The sequence below is a fragment of the Rhagoletis pomonella genome, unplaced genomic scaffold (assembly GCF_013731165.1).
Source record: "Rhagoletis pomonella isolate Grant_MI unplaced genomic scaffold, Rhpom_1.0 Rhpom_scaffold_00030, whole genome shotgun sequence".
In the NCBI taxonomy this organism is placed as follows: Eukaryota; Metazoa; Arthropoda; class Insecta; order Diptera; family Tephritidae; genus Rhagoletis; species Rhagoletis pomonella.
The window spans coordinates 288,484-312,206 of NW_023458584.1; the positions used below are offsets into that span (position 1 = coordinate 288,484).

The 23,723-nt window shown below is 33.5% G+C and overlaps 1 protein-coding gene across 1 annotated transcript in view; it reads right to left on the reverse strand.

Annotated features, from left to right (window-relative positions):
- Positions 1–712: 712 nt before the first annotated feature.
- Positions 713–23,723, reverse strand: part of LOC118749671 (muscle, skeletal receptor tyrosine protein kinase-like) — an 81,402-nt gene continuing 58,391 nt past the window's right edge. Inside the window, exon 7 of the mRNA XM_036484470.1 lies at positions 713–1,760. Within this exon, the coding sequence (XP_036340363.1) occupies positions 1,582–1,760 (179 nt within the window). The 3' untranslated portion in view covers positions 713–1,581. The remainder of the gene's footprint in view (positions 1,761–23,723) is intronic.

Below are 23,723 nucleotides of genomic sequence, written 5' to 3' on the forward strand. Positions count from 1 at the left end.
TTTTTCAAACATTAAACTTTTTCGGCTTTTTTGAAAAAGTGCATTTTTCTTTTCGCAACTTTTTTTTTTCTTTTCGGGAACTATAAATATTGAAAAGCTACTTAGAACAGATGTAATATTTTTTTTGTTATTAATTTAACTTTTTCGAAAAAAAGTTTTTATCGTCGTAACTTCGCATAACTTCTTTTTTATTAAATTTAAAAAAAAATTTTTTTTTTTTTGTAAAATTTTGTAGTAGTTTTTTTCTTTTCTGGAGCTTTAGAACTATAGGCTACTCATATTTTTTTTAATGTTTATTTTTTTTCAAAAATTAAACTTTTCGAGTTTTTTGATTTTTTTTCGGCGTAATTTTACAGATCTTTCTTTTTCCTTCCCAGCAATTCAAGAACTATTAATATGCTACTGAGAACAGTTGTTTTGTCTTTTTGCGTCGTCCTGTATGCACTTTTTCCCATGCATGTATTTTATTTTATATTTTTTTATATATTAGTTAGCTCTAAGATGAAAATTTTGAAAATGGGGTGATGAGATAAAAACCGGTGCTGTGAGTTAGAAAAAATTGGATGCTGCTTTGTTTTTGCTTTGCACACTTTATAATAGTCTTGCAGATGTGAGCCCTCCAATTTTTTAATACCTGTAGAAAGAAACAAAGAAATGTGAATTTGTCTCCAAAAAATTAAAATAGTCAGGAAATTTAAAAACTTTTACTCCATCAAGTAAAGCAGGCAGGCTATCAAGTCTCAAATATAATAGTTTATTATTTTAATTTTAGTTTTTTTTTTTTGCTTGAATTAGTTTTGATATATATTACCCTAGCAAGTTGCCTCAGTACGTACATATGTTCTATTACTAATGCTTAGTTAATATACTTATATTTATTTTAAATATTTCATAAATCTCAGCATCATAATCAACAATTGTGCGGTGTTACACCGTTACACAGCACAGCTAATACATACTACATTTTCAATTAATGCAGCATTTAGTCGCTAAATTTAAATCTATGTATAATTTTCATATGTATGTATGTATGTATAAATGTGTACTTTTTGTCTATTTCTACGGTTGTGTGCGTGTACATGAAGCCCGCAACTAAGCAAAGTGTACTAGTTTACATAAATCTTTTTACTTCACTATGCACATATTTTAGTTAATTTATCTTTAATCAACTGCTCTATACAATTAATTATTTTATAATTGAGTTTGACGGTTTCTCTGTTGAATACGGCGGCAAGTAATTGTGAACCAAAATCTTGGCTTTAAATATTTGTGAAAATACTCATTGAAAAATTGAGGTAAACTTTTTTTTTTAAACTGATAAATATATGTACGTATATAATTTCGGCCCCTAACATAAAACAATCAAAGAAACAAGCATTTTCTTGCAACATGTACAAGTAAATAGAGTTAAGTTACCTTACTTCTGTATTTAATTGTTTTTTTCTTTAAACCTTAACGTCCACTCTATTTAGTTATTATTTTAGTTAAATTTACACTTTTTGTACCACATTACTGCTCTCGCCTTCACTGTGGTGTTTGCCATTGTTGTTGTTTCTCCTGCTAATATCGACTCAATATTTGCTACACACGCACACAAAATGCTATAAATAGCGCCACGCCTACATAACGCACCAGCGCATGCGTACTAGCTGTGGTACAGGCAGCACCGTGTATGGCTTCGTTGTCGTCGGTCAGCAAATCGGCGTCATGTTTGTTTGTAGCCGATTTCGCATCGCTGCGGTAGTTGCTGTGATCGGGTGCTGTAACAAAAAGTACAAAAACAAAAGTTTGCGATTAGTGGGGGCCGGATGTAAAATTAGTTATTACGAAAAATCTCGATACAAACTAATGCCAAAGAAAAATTTAAGAAACTAGTGAGCTCGCATGGCGTTAAAACGCGCAAAATTGAATTTGAAAAATCTAAAAAATGAGTAAACTTTATCGGCCATCTACAGGTTAAGGTCTTTAATTGCATGTCTTATTTTTTAAATTCGAAAGAACGGTGCAAATCTTTTGACTATCACAAAAAATGTCTTCTCGTATAATACATATTGTTAGATCGATAGGACTTTTCGAAAGGGTGACCAGCCTAATCAAAGATATTTTCAAGTTAAAGCTTTCATAAATCTTGTTCGATTGACACCCATATTCTAATATTACATAAAACGTGTCTATAATTTAGCTAAATTCGACTATTCAAAGAGGTGGAAATCCATTTCAAAAGTATTCTCAAACTAAAAGCTTTTTGAATCCCTTTAGCCTGATGTTGTTATACAAATGCATTTAAATAAACTGATGAACTAAGTAGAATTTTATTGTTCGAACACGTAGCTACCCTCTTAAATAAATGTCGATTGATACTCATCTTTTAATAATTCATTTAATTTTTAAAATGATTTAAATTTAACTTTTTCAACAAATGGCAACCATATTCAAAAGCTAAAACCTTGTTAACTCTCCTTCGTCTAACTTTGCGGCAGAAATTTTAATACAATATTGAATTAAGTTGAATTTCATTTTCGAACATGTGGCAACCCCGCCAAATATAGTTCAGGTTTTTCAAACCCCTTAGATTTATACGCATATTTTAATAGTTCCTTTAACTTATTAAGTAATTTGAATATAACTTTTTAAACCCTTATCCAACAACTCAAAAATATTTTAGGGTTCAAACTAAAGATTTCTTAACACTCTTTCATTTGACATGCATATTTTGAAATTTCATATAACTTGCCTATAAGGAGTGTAAATTTGACATTCGAGCAGGTGGAAACACTCTTCAAAATATTTTTTTCAAACTACTACCTTCTGAAACACCTTTTTTTCGTATCTATATGGTGATACATATTTCTTTTACCTAATTCCCTTTATTCAATTTGAATTTAATTTTTGAAACAGGTGGCATCTTCTACAGTTAAGTTAAGAAACGAAGCTTTTTAAAACCATTTTGACTGATATCCATTTTGTAATAATTGTGTTTTTTTTTAATAATTTGCAGTCCAAGGCCATTAATTTGAGAACAAACACCAAGGAACGGGCAATAAAAAGGCAAAAGTTTTCGGGCGTTTTTGATGTCGTCCAGCAATTCCAGCTACTTATTCGCGCTCACGCGTTTCGGCCTCTTATTTCTCTATTCTCTCTTCAGTTCCCTATAACGATCCCACACATGTAGCTCGAGTTGTGTCCGATCGTAGCGTGGCCCTATAGCCGGCATCTGGAATGCGGTTACTTCTTTGGCGGCGGTACGTACTGAGCAGGAAATGTGATTCCACTACTCGCATAAGTATGTTTGTTTAAGAGTGCTCTCAAAGATTTGGTGTTAAGACCGAGTAGCAAAGATGCTGGCTATATGTTGTGATTTCGGATTTTTAACGTTGAGCAAGGTAGTGGTCCCAGACGATGTTAAGTTCTCGTATAGCCCTCACGTCTAAAAAACTGTACGAATGCTTTACGTCTATTACAACATCATCGATTTGGTTTCCTGTTTTTCGATATGGAGGCAGGCATGTATCTTATAAATATCCTTCTGTTGGAACTTAGTGCTGTAGACACCATGCTCCGGGCTCTGGAGATGTCGATCAATGCCAGTTCGTTACCGAATGTTTCATCCTGCAGGCTGGGCTTTCCATCGGCGTGTCCAAAGATCCCTTCCTTGCCTACGATGACATTGAAATCGCTAAAACGGCAGCTCTCTTCCATCGGCGCTTGGACGAGAGTGAGCGAGATTGAAGAGTCTGTCTCTAATGCGGATTGTGGCAAGTCTCTGCGCGACTGGGGTGAACGCCAACACTCGGCGACGGAGCCTTTCTCCCACTATACACTCAACACCGAATTTGTGTTCCTTTACGGGGCGGCTGTAGTAGCAGTTCTTGGAGAGCGGCGATGTCAGCCTTAGTAATCAGCCGGGCAGAAGCACCTCCTGAATTAAGGGTTCGTTCATTTCTTTTAAGAGTAACACAGCTGTATGGTGGGAATTCTTTCCCATTTGTTATACTTTATGTAATTGCTTATACGAATGTTGGAACTATTTAGATCATTTGTTAAGGTGGGGAGTCTACCCCTACCTTACCTTTACCTAAGCCTTTTACTCAATGATGTATACGTCAAGGCGCTTTCCTCGCTTCCCACAACTAGAAAAAGCAATCACTGCCATTAAAAATATTTTTACAGCTTCCCTGTTTAAGCCTTTGACTAGTTTGACTTTAGCGCACGTCCTTGAATATCTATAACGTACATATTCAAAACCATTCTCACATATTTATGTATGTGTATACATGTTTGTATGTGCTCATATCTGATCACTTATTTACACTTACGTTTGTGCCATTTATAGGAGAAACATTTGTTGACTTTAAGTCATCAAAAGGGACATATTTACATACTTACAGTATATAAATATTATGCCATGAAACCGTAACAATATATCTGTGTCAATAATCAGTACCCAAACACATAATTCAGACACAAGTAGAATTATATATTTACAAAATTGGTGAAAAGTATGTAAGAATCCCTTTCGGCGATGATTTTTAATGTACACACAAATGAATTTCAACTTGTGTGTATGTAAGTATCTTTTTTGTTCTTGTCAGCTCGGGAATGATTGCTGTCCATATCACAGTTGTCCTACGGCATTGAGGGTCCTTCAACAGTGATTTTAGTGGAGACATACATACATATGTTTGTAAGTAAGTAAGTATGTATGATAAAAGAGTTTTCCCACAACTAAGCGGTTAGTTTGAGTAAATGTGTGCGTGGGAGGGAAACTTAATATGTCATGCTGATGCAAATATAGAGTTATGCCGACGAACACTTAAAACTAAAATATTTGCCATGAGCAATTATTGCGGGGAAAATTTTTGCTCCCTGTAGTATTTAAAATTGAATTAAATTTAGAGATGAAAACATAAATTTTTCGGAGCAGTGACAGTAGTTATTTCGAGAAATATGTATAAATGTATTTAGGTAGGACTTTCGCTTAAATTTTTAGTAATGCCTATTAAATTCTAAATATATGGAAGTAAAATTTTGCATACAAACAAAGATAACTAATTTCTCCTACCGTCAGGAAGATAACAATCAGGAGACCACTTTCACCAGACGAAAATATATTGTAATTTTTTTTTTTTATACTAATTTTTCTCAGTTCAACAATTTGGCAATAACTGAATTTTTACAAAATTTACCACTGCTGAAATACCGTTTTGAAAACAAATATTTCAAATTATAGTTTACTTTATTTATCCAAAAAATATATGAAATACTCGTTTCTACAAAAAAGTTTTTAAGTATATTTTACGGATAGTTTTTCAAAAATTTATTTAAACAAACAAAATTATATTAATATAGCCCCCATCCCTTATTAACTTCTCCCCTCTAAAAAACGGAGTTGCGATAAATACAAAAACCCTAAAAAATAAAATTCAATTATGTTTGTCGCTAGTTACGACCGCGCATTACCCTCAAAATTGCGGCGCCTTCTTTGCACGCATATTATTATTATGTACTTTCTTTTGATAAAAATATATATATAATTTTTTTTTTTTTTTTTTAATTCCTTTGTAAGGATAATTCTATATTTTTATTAAGAATATCTTAGTATTTTTTTTTTAATATTTTAATACTTTATTTTTTTTTAAGAATATTTTTTAAGTTTATTTTAAAATTTTTTAAGGAATAGTGTTTGTAATTTTATCCTTTAAAAGGATATAGGTATCCTTTTTTGCAGATTTTTAATTATTTATACTTTAATAAAGATTTTTAAAATTATTTACCCTTTTATAGGACTTTTTAAGCTTTAAACCTTTTTGAAGGATGTGTATCCTTTTTTAAGGATATTATTATCCTTTTTTAAGGATATTTAAAATATTTTATTTTCTATAAGGATTTTTTAAATTATTATCCCTTTAGTAAAGATTTAAAAATTATTTATCCTGATGTAACGACTTTTAAAATTTTATCCTTCTTTAAGAATTTTGTTATCCTTTTCTAAGGATATTACTATGCTTCTTTGGGCATATTTGAAATTATTTATCTTTTATGAGGATTTTTTAAACATTTATCATTTTATATGGATTTTTAATATTATGTATCCTTTTGTAAGGACTGTTTAAATGTTAATTATTTTTTAAGGATTTTTTAAACTCTTTTAAGGATATTATTATCCCACCACCATTTTCGTTAACAAACACGTTTTTGTCGAAAAATGTAACAACTCGTGAGATTTCCTCATAAACTGCATATCTATTAACCGATTTAACCACCGTAGTTTTGCATATATTTATCACCAAAATTTAATAAACGAAATGCGAAGCAAAATTTCACTCAACTACAGCTGTCCCATGGGAGAGCCGTCAATTGCCAAAAAAAAAAATCAAGGAAAGCCGTAGCCAATGGCCAAATGGAAAGTGGAAGAATCAAGTGAAAATGACATGCAATCAGCCTTTCGCAAGATTGCCTATCATGCGACAGCAGCAGCGACGATTGCGAAGATTGTGACGACGACGAGCACTAGGACGGCATTGCAGCAGGCAGCAGGCAGCAGATGAAGCGGCAAACAGCAATAAATGAGTGCCTTCAACGAAAGCGCAAATGTGGGCGAATGGCGGAATGTAAACACATGCATATGTACCTACATGGCTGCATGTGGGTACATTAGGGCGGGTCGAAAAACACAAAAGGCTTGATACGAAACTTGTAAAAGGGGCTATTTTAATCTCTAATTACAGAAAATAAATCCTAGTCCGCTGCGACAATATCTTAAGTGTGCGGAATGAGCTTGAAAAATTTAAAATTTGAGTGGAAATACTCAATACTTCAAAAAATTTGAAAATTACTAATCCAGAACAAGGAATTAAAATAGCAGGTTTTAAGATCTATAAAATTTTGGTATCAAACATTTTGTGTTTTTCTACCCGCCCTAATGTACATACTTACGAGTGCATTAAAATGTGCTAAAGGAAAAAGCAAGCATATGAGAAACTAAATGAGAGTGCACTCGACGGTGCGCGCTGCTGTCCATTCCCAACGTTCAAATCATTTCGACTTTTAATTTTATTCTCCGTTGCATACATTGGCGCGTGCGAGTATGCGCGTGTTCGAGTATGTTCGCTATGTGTTTGCTTTCGTTGCAAATGAAAAAGTTTTACTTTTCACTTTTATACACATGGCCATTTTGGCCATTTCGTCGACATGACACAGCAAGTGTTGTATTTTTGGTGCATTGGCAAGTGTTGTATTTTTTCTTTATATTACTGTTATTATTGTTGTTTGGGTTTTTGTTTTCACTGCTGAGATACGTATTTTGTTATTCTATAGCATTCTACCATTATTCTTATTTTGGGCAGTCAGTCGCATGCAATTGCTTTTGTTATTGCTACTCGTTATTGCTTGGCACTTCTGACCAACATATTCGTGCACATACATATGTGCATATGAAAACATGGTTGAGTTTGTGTGTATTTTATCATCATACATTTTACACGTACATACATGCCCATATATGCATAACGTTTCCCTATCATTTCATTTTCAATGTATACATGCATCTTGTTTTTGTTTTTTTTTTTTTTTTGTTTTCCACTTTATTTATAACTCTTTCACTTTCACATTTTTATCGAATGTGATTTTTTCCAGCAGACGATGGGTGCGAAAGTGAGCGCAGACACAACTGAAAAATCTCATTTTATAGAAAAATTTTAAATATTTACCGATTTTATATACTTGCCCTAACCACTAATAACACTTTAGGGAAAATCTCAAGTTTTGTGATGACACAAAAAAACACAGAAACACGTAGACTTAATATAGGATTGAAAATTATGGACCTGTAAACCGTTTTTCCAGATCAAGTCAAGATATTTTATTTTTTTATAAAAAAAAAATCAAACTTTAATAAGGAGATAATTAAAAAATAACAAACCTTTTGTAATTTTTGTATGTATATGTATTAAAGTCTATTCTTTTGCCAAAAAATCAATCTACTATCAATGAAAATCGACGGCAAATAAATAAGTTTCGAATGGTCAAATGAAAATGCGGAATTATTTTTTATGAAATATGAGCAGGAATAATGTGACTCATACGCCATATCGTACATGTAATAAAGTTTGATTTTTTTCATTCGTAATGCAAATTCGAAGAATGTCTGCAGCTCACAAGAAAAACGAAATATTCCTATAACATGGCGCACAAGAAATGGAAAAGGAATTTTCTTCTATAACAATTTCTTAAATCGGTATGCAGATCACAAGAAATACAGTTCAGAAATAAATCCTTTTTAAACCCATTTCATTTGATACCCATATTTTTAGTAATTGCTTTCAGTTATTAAATTATTTGAGTTTACCTTTTTAAAAAGGTGGCAACCCTCTTCAATGTTTTCAATATTCAAACTCAGGATATATTGCCACCTTCTAAAATTCTAATTTTAAAAAAGGTGGCAATTATAATTTTAGAACAGTTGGCAACCCTAATCAAAAGTATTTTATAAACTAAACCTTGTTAAACCTTTTTCGACTGACACACATATTGCGATACATTTGAATTGTGTATCTAATTTCCTTAATTCAAGTTGAATTTAATATCTAAAACATATGGCAACCCTCTTAAATAAAGTTCGGAAAAAAACATTTTTAACCCATGTCAACCATTGTCATGTTTAACCTTTACCTAAATAATTCATTTGACTTAGTAAATAATTTGAGTTTAACTTTTTACACGGGTGGAAACCCTCTTTAATGTTATTAATGTTTACACTAACAGGTCTATTCTGCGCTGGTAATAAAAAGTTTGTAACCGGTGAATAAAGTTCCTGTCAACTTTTAAACCATTTTCGCATTCTGTGCACTATTGTAACCGGTAAGTTGTGTTACCATCTCATAAGCTGGTAACAAAGTATTGCCCCGTGAAATATGCAATGCCAGAATTTGTACAACTCTTCATAGCTGAATTGCTGAATATTTTAACTGCATTACCAACGTACCTAGAATCGCGGTGACAAGAACTGGTAACATTTTTTGGTAATAAAATTTTCCGGTTACAAAATCTTCGGTAACGTGCAGAATAGACCTGTAAATATTTGTTAATACTCTTTTTTGACGCCAACATTGCAAACAGATGGCAATACTGTTCAAATTATTTTTAAACCAAAACTTCTTTAAGCCTTTTTCGTCTGACACTTGTATAGTGATACATATTTGAAATATCAAATACTGTTAATTCGAATTGAATTTAATTATAAAATCAGGTGGCAAGCCTCCTACATGTAGTTTTGAAATAAAGTTTCTTCAAATTCATTCATATTGAAGTAACTTATTTAACCTATTGCTTGTATTGAATCTTTGTAACAAAGTGGCAACTCTCTGCAAAATATTTTCATACCACAACGTCTTTGGTCGGATGTAAGTATCAGAATATACATTTAAATTTTTCTGCCTTTACTTAAGTCTAAATTTGTTTTCGAAGCAGTTGGCAACCCCCCTACATATAATTAAGAAATAAAGCCTTTTGAAAACCATTTCGATCGATACAAATAGTGTAATAATTGATTTAACATAAAACTAACTTTAATTGAATTTTTTGTCAGCTAGCAACTCTTTTTGCAAAAATTAGAAGTTATTGTGCATCCACAGGCCAGCCCTTTAATTTGATACCTCATTTTGTAAATTACGAATCTGATATGACGAACATTTTTTGCGTATTATGTATTCAAAATTGACCACATAGGTCTTGAATTTTATCTTTTAAACGCCATACTTTTCTTTGAAATCGCTTCATTAGTTCTCGTGCAATAAGCGTTTTCGTGAAGCTCTAAAAATTACAACTACAACATTTGAGCATAGCCTCCATATCGAAACATATCGAAACGTAAGACATATTCTACGTCAAAATCAACGCAACTTTTTAGCCGGCTAAAATTGTTTGGGCTATTAAACTATATACCCAGAAATAATGTTAAGATTAAAATTAAAAAGCTCGAAACTTCGATGAATATTTGATGAATTTTCCAAAATTTTGTATTAAGTTTGGAACACTTATTTATATGGTTTTGGCTAAAGCTTTGGTAAACTTTTTTTAGCAATATAAAAAAAATTTTAATTAAAAAATGTAAGGAATAAGTATCTTAAATATAAATAGGCAATCATGTTTCCTTTACACCCTATAGGTTATAGCGACCCGATCTTCGCCATTTTCACTGTAAGTATTTTTTTTGATAACGGGTGGAAATATTGCGAAATATCATGTTCCCAGCTGCATAAATGGAGGAGTTATAACGAAAGATCTCATATCTGAACAATCAGTTGTATGGGAGCTACATGCTATAGTGGTTCGATTCTTCCGGTTCCGACAAATAACAAATTATAAAAATACACCCACCTACCAAATTTAATCCGGATATCTCGAAAACTAAGAGACTAGATTGCATACAAACAGACGGACAGACAGACAGACAGATGGACAGACAGACAGACAGACAGACAGACGGACAGATGGACATGGCTAAATCGACTCAGCTTGGCGTTCTGATCATTTAAGTATACATTTTATGGGTCTATCTTTTCTTATTCTGGTACTTACAAACATCGGACCAAAGTTATAATACCATTTCATGCTCATGAAAGGTATACAAATTAAATATACATAACCTATGATCAATTTGAAGTACAATTGATAAATAACCTTTGAAATTTGTTTGAGAGTTAACCATATTCTCAAATGGAGTTCAAACTCACATTTTTATTGAGAAAAATGTAATTTTCAAATTAATATCAAATCATTTTCAAACATTTGACACTTGAGAAAGGTTTATTCCCGCCTAATAAATAGAACGAATTATGCGGGCAAAGAAACCATACCTTGCGAACCTCTCAGAAACCTGAAAGATTGTGTAAGTCACTGTATGTGTAGATTATATGTATGTGGCAGTTTGTGCTTAACTTCCAGCCCTTTAGGGAGAAATTGTTAGAAAATTTTTATTACTTTAAGTATCTTTAAATCATTTCGAATGGTCACCAGCGCGCTGACCAATTCATTCGCTATTACCAGCTTGCACAATTCTCCTTTTCGCTCTATAACATCTCTTCATAAGTACAAACATACAAACATGTACTGTTTTTATTCCGAAAATATATCAAATGTTTACCACTTTCGAGAAATTCAATTCCTGGCAATCTACGTTTATTTGGTGTAGGTATGTGCATGCATGTTAGCGTGTGTCTGTTTTTCGGGGGCGAACAAATGGTAACGTTGAAGATATTGAATTTCGATTTTCATGGTTGCAATAAGTGCTTTATATGGTATTTTTTATACTTTTTGTTTGTTGGTGTAGAAAAATAATTTAGTGTCTATTTTTGTTGTTGTTTTGCTGACATGCTGTTTGTCATGTTTTTCACTTCTGATGGTCGATCTTGTTATGAGCTTGGTACTTTTGTAAGATGTGTTTGCCATTTGCTGGTTAAAGTTTAAGGCAGTTAGTAGTTTAATTTGCAAATATGTAGTGAAAAATGTTTCGCAATTAACTATTAAATATTTGATTTTATGCATAGATGGATGGTGTATAGATACATATGTAGATATCTGTGGTTAAGTGACTTTAGAAGTTTTGAATTTGAATCGAAAAAATAATAAGTTTTTCATTAAAAAAATTAAAATTTAGTTTTATTAAGGTTCTATAAAAAATGATTCTTAAACAATACCTATGGCTGGTTAATCGTTACAATACTCTCCTCAAATCCAATGAAATACCCTTTACCACCTAATTAACAAAAGACCTCGCTTAGTGCCACAATGTCCAGAAAGTTATTAAGAGCTTTTAGATGCAGGTAGTGTCTGCGCTCGTCCTTTGGTCACATTGAGCCTAGACTTTTCTCTCTTCCTCTCAATACGGCCACACGCTCAAGGAATAGGCGCAATGGTGTCTCTTTCGCTGGATTGCAAAAGCGTCATAGATCATTTGACCAGAAGCTGTTCTTTTAGCCCCAAGTGCCCCATGAGAAAGCTGTGATAATCCTCAGCTTATCTTTAGGGAGGTTAATTAGAAGCTTGTGTTACTTTGGCTTGTAGCGCCCTCAATTAAGCTTCTGGGTTTTCAAATAAATACTTATGATATTTTTTCAGTGTTCTTCGTCGTGTTTGAGACTACTGAAAGGAATGAGTAGAGTCCTTATGGGAGCTGAGATTGCTGCTTTTCTAGCTAAGCCCTCCACTACTGCATTTTTCTGTTTACTTCTGCGGCCTGCTACTCAAAGTAGCTAAATGAAGCGTTCAGGAACAATAAGGAACCTATTTTCATGTTGTACTCGACCATACCTACAACCCACACTGAGTTTTATTTCGGGTGTATTTCATGGCTTTTTTTGTAGCACCGCACAATGGGACTACAACGGCCAAAAGTAGTAAAAACGGACAGCTAACCCAAACCAACAAGAATTTTTGTTAAATATGCATATTTGCAGTCATGACACGAGCTAAAAGTAGGGACAATGCGAAAAATAAAATTTTGATTTTGTCGCAAGTAATTTGAAATAATTTTTCCACTTGTGCGGATATATAAAAAGCCAATCTGTGGTCAAGCATTGCTTTAAATTTTTATAAATCTTTGGAAATGCATAAAAGAGCTTACCTTGAAATTCTACATAATTTTGAGAGTATACATCGTATTGTCATTTTTAAAATGAAGAAATATGCTCTTCTTTAGTAATAAAATAAATGTGCCTTTTCATTTTTGTCCAAAATTCATAAAATTTAGTACTTGGAGTCAAAAAAGTTGTATAGGAGGTGGGCGCCGTAATAAGAAATTCTTTATTATCTTCCAAGTCGGACGAGCAGGGCATACCGAATTTCATCAAAAAAGTATTTTTTTTTTTGTTTAATTTGCGCCTGTTTTGCTGGCATTACTGGACGATAGTGTAAACCGATTTGGACGATCTCTCTTTAAAACCAGCATATGCTCTGAATTTCATCAAAATCGGTAAAAATTAAAAAAAAAATTAAAATAATTTTCTTAAGAATATAAAATTTGGAGTAACTTCTCTTCAATAATAATAGCCGCATACGTTGAGCGCAGTTAAAAAGAAAATAAACAAGCAATTGCAAATGGCGCAAAATTCCGGTGAATAAATGTCGGCCCGTGGCAAAACCAATCAATATGAGTTAACCTTATGGCTGCTAGCTTGTGCCCGCTGTTCATGCGTAACTAAGCGCAGCAGCTCCGCTTCACTGCGACGACACTTCACAGGAAGTGAAGTTATACTTTAACAATCAAAGCTGCCAACACTAAGCGACCAAGCATTGTCATCGGCAAGCGAACACAGAGAAATACTAAAAACATTGAACAAAGTAAGTAAGGGCCGTTTTCTAATGTAAGGCCTGCATGCAGCTCTCAAGAAAAGCAAAAACTCCATATAAAATGACGTACAAGAAATGGCTAAGAAATTTTCTTGAGTCAAATTTCCTTAAGGCAGTACGCAGTTCTTAAGAAATTTACTACGCTTTCTACTACGGTTTTCTAAAGTTTTTTGTGAAAAAAGAGCACAAGGCAACCCAGGTTTGCAACAGAAATATATGCCCGTTCCATTATTTCTTGAGGAAAGAGTGAGGCAACAGGCTGTGAGGTATCAAAAATGTCAAAATTCCTTGGACACACACGCGAAATAATGGAAATTTTTTCTTGACCGTTTTCTTGAGAGCTGCATACAGGGCTGTAAGCAGTAAAGTTCCCATTACTAACAGGGCAGATAAATTGTTCCTCACTTTAAAGTGGTTTCGTTGTCTTATCTTGCCTGTAAAAATAAATTTGTTATTCCGTAGAGTGAAACTTCACTACATTTCCGAGAGTGAAACTTCACTACATTCGTCATAAAATTTCAAAGGTTGGCAATGCAACATAAGCAAATATAGAGCAAGAGCAACTGCTAGCAAAAACCAAAACCTTGGTTGAAATATCTAATATATCTGACTCATGAACCAAAACCAAACCAAAATTTAAAGTTGGGTACAAATTTTAAAGGTTGCATCGGGTGAGCAACAGTTTATCGATTCGAGAAATTAATGCGCTGATGAGAAAACGAAAACTCGTATATCGAGACGATAAAGTGGCCGGTAAACTAAAGGTTGGATGAGAAAACGGCCCTAAGTATTTCGAATTTCACGGTTAAGAGTGAACGCGTGCGTTATTTGTATGTGTGCATGTGCTGTTGATATTGCTGTCGTAGTGTAGGCTTTGATTTTATTGCTTTAGTAGCTCGCAGTTGCTGCTTGCAGTTGCCTCTTGTTGCTTTGGCTATAATAAATGCATTCCACTATCGATTAGTAGTAAATCTACACGCCGGCCGACAGCCGATACCGAAGTGGCAGATGAAAATCTAACAGCCAGAAATGGGGGAAAAAAGTGAAGCTTGCAAAATTGGAAATTTTTTGTCGGCAAAAATAAAAAAAAAGGTGCTACTGCTAAAAACTCTACGAAACTTGCATACAGATCCGTTATGGGTAGGCTCGATTGCAACCATACTGTCACTGCAACTGAACAAAAAAAATGAAAAAGACCGTTTTATGGGGAAAATTTCGTGTTTTTTTGTAGCCAATAGTCAAGCATGAATTTTTCGCGCTAACTAACGACATCTCTCCAGTGGTATGAGTATGCATATTAAACCGTACAACAAAACAAGCAAATAAAAAAGTTCGTTATGCACCCCTGCGTCTCAAGTATTTTTGCAAGGCAATTTGGAAAAAATTTCGTTTTTGGCCGAGCCCAGCTTTTCTATTTTTCTATGGCACCTCAATACATTCGGCAATAACTTCGTTTACAATATTTCTACTGGAATAATCGAAATACTTGTTTAGCAAAAGTTTAAAGAATTTACCGTCATTAAAGTGGTACGTTATAGCGATAGAAATGAGATCTGATGGGCAAGTACTAGAAAGAAGTAGTTGAGGTTAATGAACTCTGAGGCAAAAAAATATCGCTTCGAGCCTACAGCAATGATTTATCATACTTTAAGATCCGACTGTAGATGCCGAAGATATGACGAAGAGCTGAACCAGCCACCGACGTAAAATCGTAGATCGTGTCAGTTGACGGAACTAAAAAAATAGTAGTGCGACGGCGCGGAATGATAAAATATATTTTTTGACATTTTCTGCTTTACAACTTGAAGAGTTGTGATCAAATGTTTTAAGTTAGATTATAGAAAACAGGAAAGTAAAAAAGGAATCGTCCCTTTCGTTCTATTTCGCCATTTTATTAGGGTTTTCCCTATATACACCAAAAACAGCTGTTAAAAAAATATTAGTGCTTAACTTGAGTAGCTCTAGTATTTTAAGGAAATAAAAATGGCTCCTTAATTAGACGTTTTTAAATTATCTGACTATTTTTCAAGGTAAAATTACTAAAAATATGTTACTTTTTTGCAGTTGTGTATATAAACCCATCTGTTTATAAACAAGGAAGAAGTAATAATTATAAAAAGAAATCAAGATAATATGTACAAATAAACTCAGAAAAAATAGTGGGATACATAATCCTCATTACTCAACACATACATATTAATAATTGGCGCAACAGTAAACTTCTGGTATTACACATAAAACTATATTCTTAAGCGACCTGATGTATGGGCAACAAAAAAACTAAATTCGATCCGATACTCTTGAAACGTTTTCTTTGAGGGTTTTTGAAGTTCCAAATATGGCGGCAAAAAAAGTTAAGTTAAAATAATGATAATTTGTAATCAGGGGTTCTTAAGGTCTCTTATTACGAATCATGTTACTCATACGTACGGTGACCATCCGTCCCATCCGTACGCGACGCCAGATGTTATGTACATCTTTTAATGCCCTATATTTGTTCCGTATTCGGGGTTTCGACGCCTTAACTGCTCATTAAAATAGCATGCCAATGCACGAGTTTTAAGTGATGTTGGTATATGATCGTAATTTTCTCCTTAAATAGTAATTATTTTCTAATCTGAATGCCTGTGATTCGAATAGAGGAATACATACAGTGACCAAAACGGAAATTAGGACTCGACATTTTAGTATTAGTATTAATTATTTTATGAAAGTAAATCTCTTTTCCTATCAAAAACCATATAACACCAAATGTCCAACTTTGCACAAAAAACTATAAAAATTAGTTCTGCAATGTTTCTACAAAATCTAAAACCTTTTTAATTAGAATCTTTAGAAAAAAATTTGGTTTGCATTTTTGTAACCCATTGAAATTGAGTATAATAAAGGGCAAGTGGAAAGTGCTGCTCATTTGCAAAAAAAAATAAATTTGCCCAACAATTTGCGACTTAAAAATTGCACTTTATTATACTAAAATTTAACAAATTTTACGAGGTAAAAATCTCGAGAAATTTGTCATACAAAGTTGTGATGTTACTATAAGGATACTGTTTCAGGGCTAGTACATCTAGGATCATTGAAGAAGAAGGCTTTAAGATCTGTAAGCTGTTATGAAAAAAATTTATTTATTTTTTTTTTTTGTGGCGTATTCGGCTCCCATAAATATGGTCACCGTACTCATACGCCACGTACGTAGGCTGAATTTTAACATTTCCCGTGACAAAATCTGATCTTCAAATCGTAAACAGTGACTTTAAAACCCTTGATTTTAAAGTTTCAAGCGAATCTGATCAGTTAAATATTTTAAATTTTTTTTCAATCTTACTCAAAATTTGCAATCAGCGGCCCAAGAAGCCCAGAGGAACACGTTTTAAGCGGATAAAATCGATTTAGATTTTTCATCTGCCATATTGGTTCGTAATCAGAAACCCCAAAAATATATCAGAACCTGCTGTTTCTTTTTCGTTTTTAGTGTTGCGTAGAGTGGCCTATAATATAATATTTTGATATTAATAAACGCTTTTTCAAATTATTGGTACTTGTGATAAAAACAAGAGAAACGTAAGTATTGTTTTTTTTTATTTAAAAGAAAAAAAGTTTTTCAGAGTGGGCCACAATCCGTTTTTCATTTTATAAAAACGCTGATGTTCTAAGCTTTTTCGGGCTAATCGTCTTCCTGCTTTTTATTTTTTTGTCACCATCATCGGGTTGAATCGAAAATAAAATATTCTTCCTTTGCAAAGTGGCTCCAATCGTTCGTCGGGAGGGCAGAGAGGCCCTTCTGCGCTTTGTTCTTGAGCACGCTCGCTTTCGTTGTCCACCCTTGGGTGCCAAGTCGTATTATTTTTAAAATGAAAATGTCTAAGTCATTTCTACTGTTCGTCATACCTTATTCATCGTTAACGTGAAGACGCCATAGATATTGAGTCTAAGTAAAATAATTCTTTCTTGTTTTGTGACATTTTCCTCAGACATTTTCAATATATTATATTGCATACAGTTTACACTCCTTTAATACTGAAAAAAAGTAAGTCCTTTATATTACTTTTGTGTATTTACTTGTCATGCGAACCAAATATATGCTTTTAGAAATTCATATGGCAAATTATTGTATACACGACTAGAATACACCATTCGAAGTAGCTTCTGGACCATTTCACATTTATGATTTTTTATTTCTTAAGCCAATTTGTTGTCGTTATTGTCGAAATAGCCATAAAATAAATGACAAATTTTACGCTGCTATCAACAAATATCAACAACCAAACTGGCACATAAAAACTTATATTTTCTCTAACACATAAACAGACGGAAGACAACCCTAAAAATATGCTTTGCCCCCCACCCACGGGTGCGTGCAATTCACACGTAGTTTCTTTAGCATGGAATACACGTAGCCGGTTCTTAACACTTCTTTGAATACAGTCAATTACATATGTACGTGTGTATGTATATAAGGCAGCATCCCTTGCTACACAAAAAAAAAAAAATCGCGATATTGCTTTTTCTTCAAAGTTAGAAAATTTATTATATTTTAAGACTTATACCAAAATATTTCGGAAAAATATTAAGATTTACGTGAACTGGGCGCATTGGGAACATTCCTTCAAAAGCCGATTTTTTATAAGTTAACTTGTTTTTAAAAAGCACCTCAGAAGAGTTTAAGCTAAAAGGTCTGAATAAATAATAATATGTTTGGAGGTACACGTAGATATCAAATTTGTTCGAAATATTTTGCCGAAAGTCTTAAAATATTTTTTTTTGGTGAGCCACCCTAATGTGCGCCGTTATGTTTATATGCATGCACATACGGATTGGTTGGTAGGCTCTAAAATTCGCATAAACAACTTTTTTTTTTTATTCTCACTCACTTCTAACTACTTAAATTGTGAGCTATGAATATTTTTATTAAGCCAATTGTAAGAGCTGACTCCTTGCATTTAAATTTTTTGTTGTTTGAGTTGCTAGTATTATGTCTGAATTTATTTTATGACTATTGAAAGCAAATAGTTTTTAAGGGACATTAGAACGCTATCAGCAGTTTGTGGCTCTCACCTTGAAATTTTTTACTATACAAAAACTAAAGTGTGGCTCAACATTTTGACCGTTACTTGAAGAAATCCCGCAAAAAGCAAATTTGGAAGGTCGTTAGAGGATTGATGTATTATAGAAAATTATTCTTCGTAAAATGTTGTTTGCCAGCGGAATGGAAATCCAAAGGATTCTGAAAATATTCGACACCGACGCCGGCTGCTTGAGCAAAATTTTAACGTAATGCATTGGCCAGCACCAATCACAGATCTCAACGCTATCGAAAAATTGAGCGCTGTGGTCAAGAGAGGATTAGCATAGCACAAACGAGCACCAGTAACGTGGAAGAGCCTTGGAGGCGAGTAAAATTATAATGGCGTAATATTCCAAGCGAAATCATAGAAAACTCAGTAGAGAGCATTCCCAGACGTATGAAAATCGCTACCAAAGGCAAGGGAGTCGCCACAATCCTCTTGACATATGTATATCTCCTAAAATCTCAAAACAGAAAAGTTCAAAACTGAGTAAATAGAGTTGCCTTGCGTTTTTGCTGTGAATCTCTGGTTAGTTTTTCTGTATACTAGGCTTTATTTCTAGATAATAAGGACGAATTTCGACGAAATATTTTGGAAAGCAATCCGCTTATTATTAAAAAAGTTATGTTACTGTAAGTAATAAAATTTCGAACATGCACTCAGTTTTGAGCGCCAGTGTATTTAAATAATAAAATAAATGCCACCATTGTCGCAATTATTTGCAAAAGAAAGCCCAAAAAATTAAATAAATATTTGAATAACATACAATAAATAAGTTCAAATGAACAAATGTTGTACATAATTTCTATATAAATGCCAAGCTAATGCGTACCGAATGTGCCCATGGAAACATGTGTCTGACGGAGAGCTAAAATTCGAATATCGAGTGAGTGTTCTTAGCCTGCCCCGTTAATCGCGCGGTATTGCTTAGAGTGGAGTCATGAACCCCATTTTCTTTATTCGTCATTTGACGGCAAAATGGAAATATGTCTCTATACATATGTATATATGTAAGGGAAAACTCTATATAACCTGTAATTCCGATTGGATGAATGACACTACGTTAGTATGTTTTATAACGGTGGCCTTCAGATATCTAGCGCCGTACAGTGTGAAAAATGGACTTTTCTTATGATAAAATCTGATATCTCAATAAGGAGAACAAATAAGGAATTGTAATGTAATGGTATTTTATAGCTTCTATGCTAGAAAATTCAGCAAAAATACCTTTGTCTTTAGAATTACTTTCCAAAATATAGGTTTTGATTTTTTTCTGTATTTTTGCATTTATCGCATGAAGGAATTCATTTCAAGATGTTCTCACTCTTAAGTATATACCGAATAAATCTAAAAACTCAAAAGTCGTATGAAGCCTAAGTACCTCAGATCCATAAATTTACCTTTCCTTTCCAACGAAATATCTGGGACCCTGGCTAAACAAGAAGCTAAACCCACGATGAATAAGATGGTAAACACACTACCCATTGACATTATGAGGAAATAAAATGCCCGAGCCTAACCTGCCGGAAGTAATATGGCGTGGCGAAAATAACATTCGACAAAAGGTTAAAAGAGAAATCCTTAGCAGGGAGCAATAGACACAGACCCATGGATAGAAAATGGAAAAGAAATTCGGAGTGAGAGTCTATTCGGAGCAACTGTGAGTACAAAGGTCATTTGACCTATCGGACCACTGTATATAGTGTTTACCAGTCTATATGATCAAATTTCACGTGTTCTTAAATTTTTCAACAAAAACGCGTTTTTGGTCGAAAATCGTAGCATAGTTATCTTAGACAATGCATTATCTTTAGTGTTGCATAAAGAGCATAGATTCCAACGCGAAATTTTCTTTAAATGAAAACTAAAAAAAATATATATTAAAGAAAGTCAAAATAACAACTCGTGCTCATATGTATAACCTAGGGCATTCAACACATTTCTATGTCCCAAAATCCCGGGATTACAGCTTTCGGATCCCGACATTTTGACTGAGTCATTTACGAAATAAAAGAGATGTTGAAAACGAAAAAAATTAATTCATTTGACATGAAAAACGAGATATACAAAACACCAAAATTTTGATTCAAATTGAACTTGAGTCATTTGCACTCGGACGTGAATTTCAGAACCTACACGAATAACTGTTTCTTATTCAAACATTTTGTGCAGGAACTGTGTAAAAACGAAAAAATCTGGTAGCAATTGAAAACACAATAAGATTTTAGAGTGAGGAAGGGTTGGTCTTCATTTTATTTTGTTAGCGTTTTGTAGAAACTGAATTTCTGAAGATATTAGTAAGGGGTTTTTAAAATTAATATAGATATTTAAGAATACTTTAAAAATATTTAGACATTAAATTACAGACTCTTTTACTAAGGTGCATTTTGCTCCCTGTAAGACTAAAAACGGTGGCAATGAATCTGTGTGGTTTAAAAAAGGAGAACCTACTGTTAAATGCAAAAGTTTTGATAAAGTCGAAATCCGGAAAAATCCCGGAATTTCGGGATTCGAATTTTTGCGTCCCGAAATCCCGGGATTGTTCAACTGCTTCGGGTTTGAATGTCCTAGTATACCGGTAGTTGTGAATATAACATATACGCCACGTAGAACCATGTACTGTAAAATAACACGTTTACTCCCGCGCCATCTCTTAAGAATCAAATTATTTATATGCATGTATATAAATGCATATTTATTTCTTCATGTGTATAATAATTTTAGCATGAATTTCAAGTGCGCCAATAAAAATTTGAATAATCAATGTAATTTTTTTTAATTTGGTGTCACACTAGTTGTATAACCCAAGATTCGTTCGATTTGGCAAGAACAACATTTTCGCTATTTAATGATAACATTTTTAAGTATATTAAATATTTCAAATGAGAATATCGTTAAATGTCAAAAATTACTAAATTGTTGCAACAGATATTCTGCACGCTTAAACTTTTTATTTTTTATTTTGGTGGCACACTCTTGAAAATTCACAGATATGTTGTGTAATTGATCCCAAGATTCATTGCCATTAACATGAACATTCTATTTGATAACTTCCCAAATTTATTAAAAAAAAAGCAATTATGATTTTTTCGAGTGGAAATAAAAAAAAAATTGTAATATCGGTATTTTTTCGCTTAAATAAATGTTTCAAGGCTAAAATTGTTCAAATACTTGATTTGCTTTTTATTGTACTCGTTTCTGGAATTGATTGAAATAAATGCAAGAAGAATGCTTACAAGTTTTTTTTTTTTTTTTTTGAAGAGAGGAGGAGTGTCGCTAAAGGACAGGAGCAATCGGATTAAACAACATCTATAGTTTCTCAGACAGCCAGCTGGTCCTAAAAGCTATAAATTCTGTCACATGTAACTGTGAAACTTTAGTGAAAAGCTGAAGAGCATAGCATTTTACCTGCTAATGGTTTTTAAGGTACGTAAGGACCTAAGTGTACTGGATTTACTTGAACCCACACATGTTTCAAGAGAACTCGATATTTCGATTGGTGAAATTTCTTTAATATCAATTAGTCAGCAACCCTCAATAAGCGAAACAGTTCATTAGGATCCGATGTATCTGGAACAGAGTCTATTGACGTACATCCTGTTCTTCACTTTTTTAATTGTCGGAAAGTGCTGGCTGAATGATGAGGTGCGTTAGTGATCTGGAGGAAGGCAAACTAAGACAGCCCTCAAATAGGGATGAATCGCTACAAGTAAATCCAAGTAAATACATACTCGATACTCTTCTCAATTAACCAAGTATTTTTGTACTCGATACTTTTTACTGCGATCCAAGTATATATCGAAAAAAGTACTTCCGTCGGAAGCGCAAAACTTATTATGCTTTAGCATCTTCTTTGAAAAGCAACCCATTAGAGGAATTGGAAGATATGTGCAATACATTTCCATAGCTATATAAGCAAGCCCGTCTATACATTAGGGTTATTTTGTCTTCTGTTCCTTGTGAGAGGCTTTTCTCAAAAACTGGAACAACTATATTAAAATCTCGAAACCGCATTTCACGAAAATACTTGGAAAAGTTGATGTTTTTGGGAAATATAACAAAAAGGAGTTATTTCCTTAAACTTATTTTACATGAAAAAACGTTATCTATTTTCTTTTAGAAATGTTTTCTATTGTTTTTGAAATCAACAAAAAAAAATTGTTGTATGAAAAAATATTAAAAAATAAATAATCTTGTAAAAATGCACATTTGTTGTGAAAAAAATAAATACAATTACAAGTACTCGATACCTTTCCGATGCTGGGTAGGTATCGATACCTTGTTTGATACAAGTACAAGTACTGATTTGAGTAATACTTTGATAGTATCGATTTATCCCTACCCTCAAATGGCTGTTTTTTTCTCCACTGATAGGGTTGACGCGCTCTACTTCAATCTTCGATGACCCTGGCAAGGTCAAGGATTCTTAAAGATATTTAAAACTGGGAAAATAAGGCGGAACTTAATGCAACCCAAAAAAAATATTAAAGAATCCGCTCTATTATCCCCCAAACTAGGAAACCGTATATAACAAAAGCATTGAACATATCAGCAGAACATAACTAGAAACAATTCTAAACTCTATCCGATTGGCTTAGTTTCAAAGAACTGTTGCAGCATACTTTAAGAATCTATGTTCTTCATGCCTCAAACAGCAGACGCCGTTGCCGAGTAGTTCGAATGCGGTCTAAGGTGGCATGCCCATCATTTTGTGTTATGCCTCGGCCAAATACTGAGCAAAAATTTGCAATATTTTTGAATTTTTTTTTTATGTCTTGAACAGCTAATCTCCCTATCTTCGGCATGTTATCCGTAGTTATGATTTCTTTTAAAATTTTTTATAAGCATCTCATCTTTTCGTTATCTTTGGCTTCAATGTGCTTACACACGATTTGCATTCAACAAAAATGCCATACCTTCCACTACTTCTATGACAATATGACAAACGATTATGCCAATTGAATGGTGTCAGCAGGCGAGGCGCACTCTCTTTAATCACCGCTCTTTTCTGACAACGACGAAGGCCATACCTCGTTGCGTGCTCATACATACAAACTGTTAACCCGCATAGTCTGTCAGCTGCAATTCAAGAAAATCGACTGGCTTCGAAAACGTCGCCACAAAGTGCAAAGAAAACGGTAGGATGTGCTATTGAATGCGGGTAATTGCAGGCGTCAGCGTCACACAGACATTCGCGAAGAAGAAGAGACAGTCCGGAAATCAGCACACTCAAGCCAATTGTATGCACGTAGTAGAGCATGTGGCAGTAGTGCACACAAGTGTGAATTATAGATTTGCATTGAAGAAATC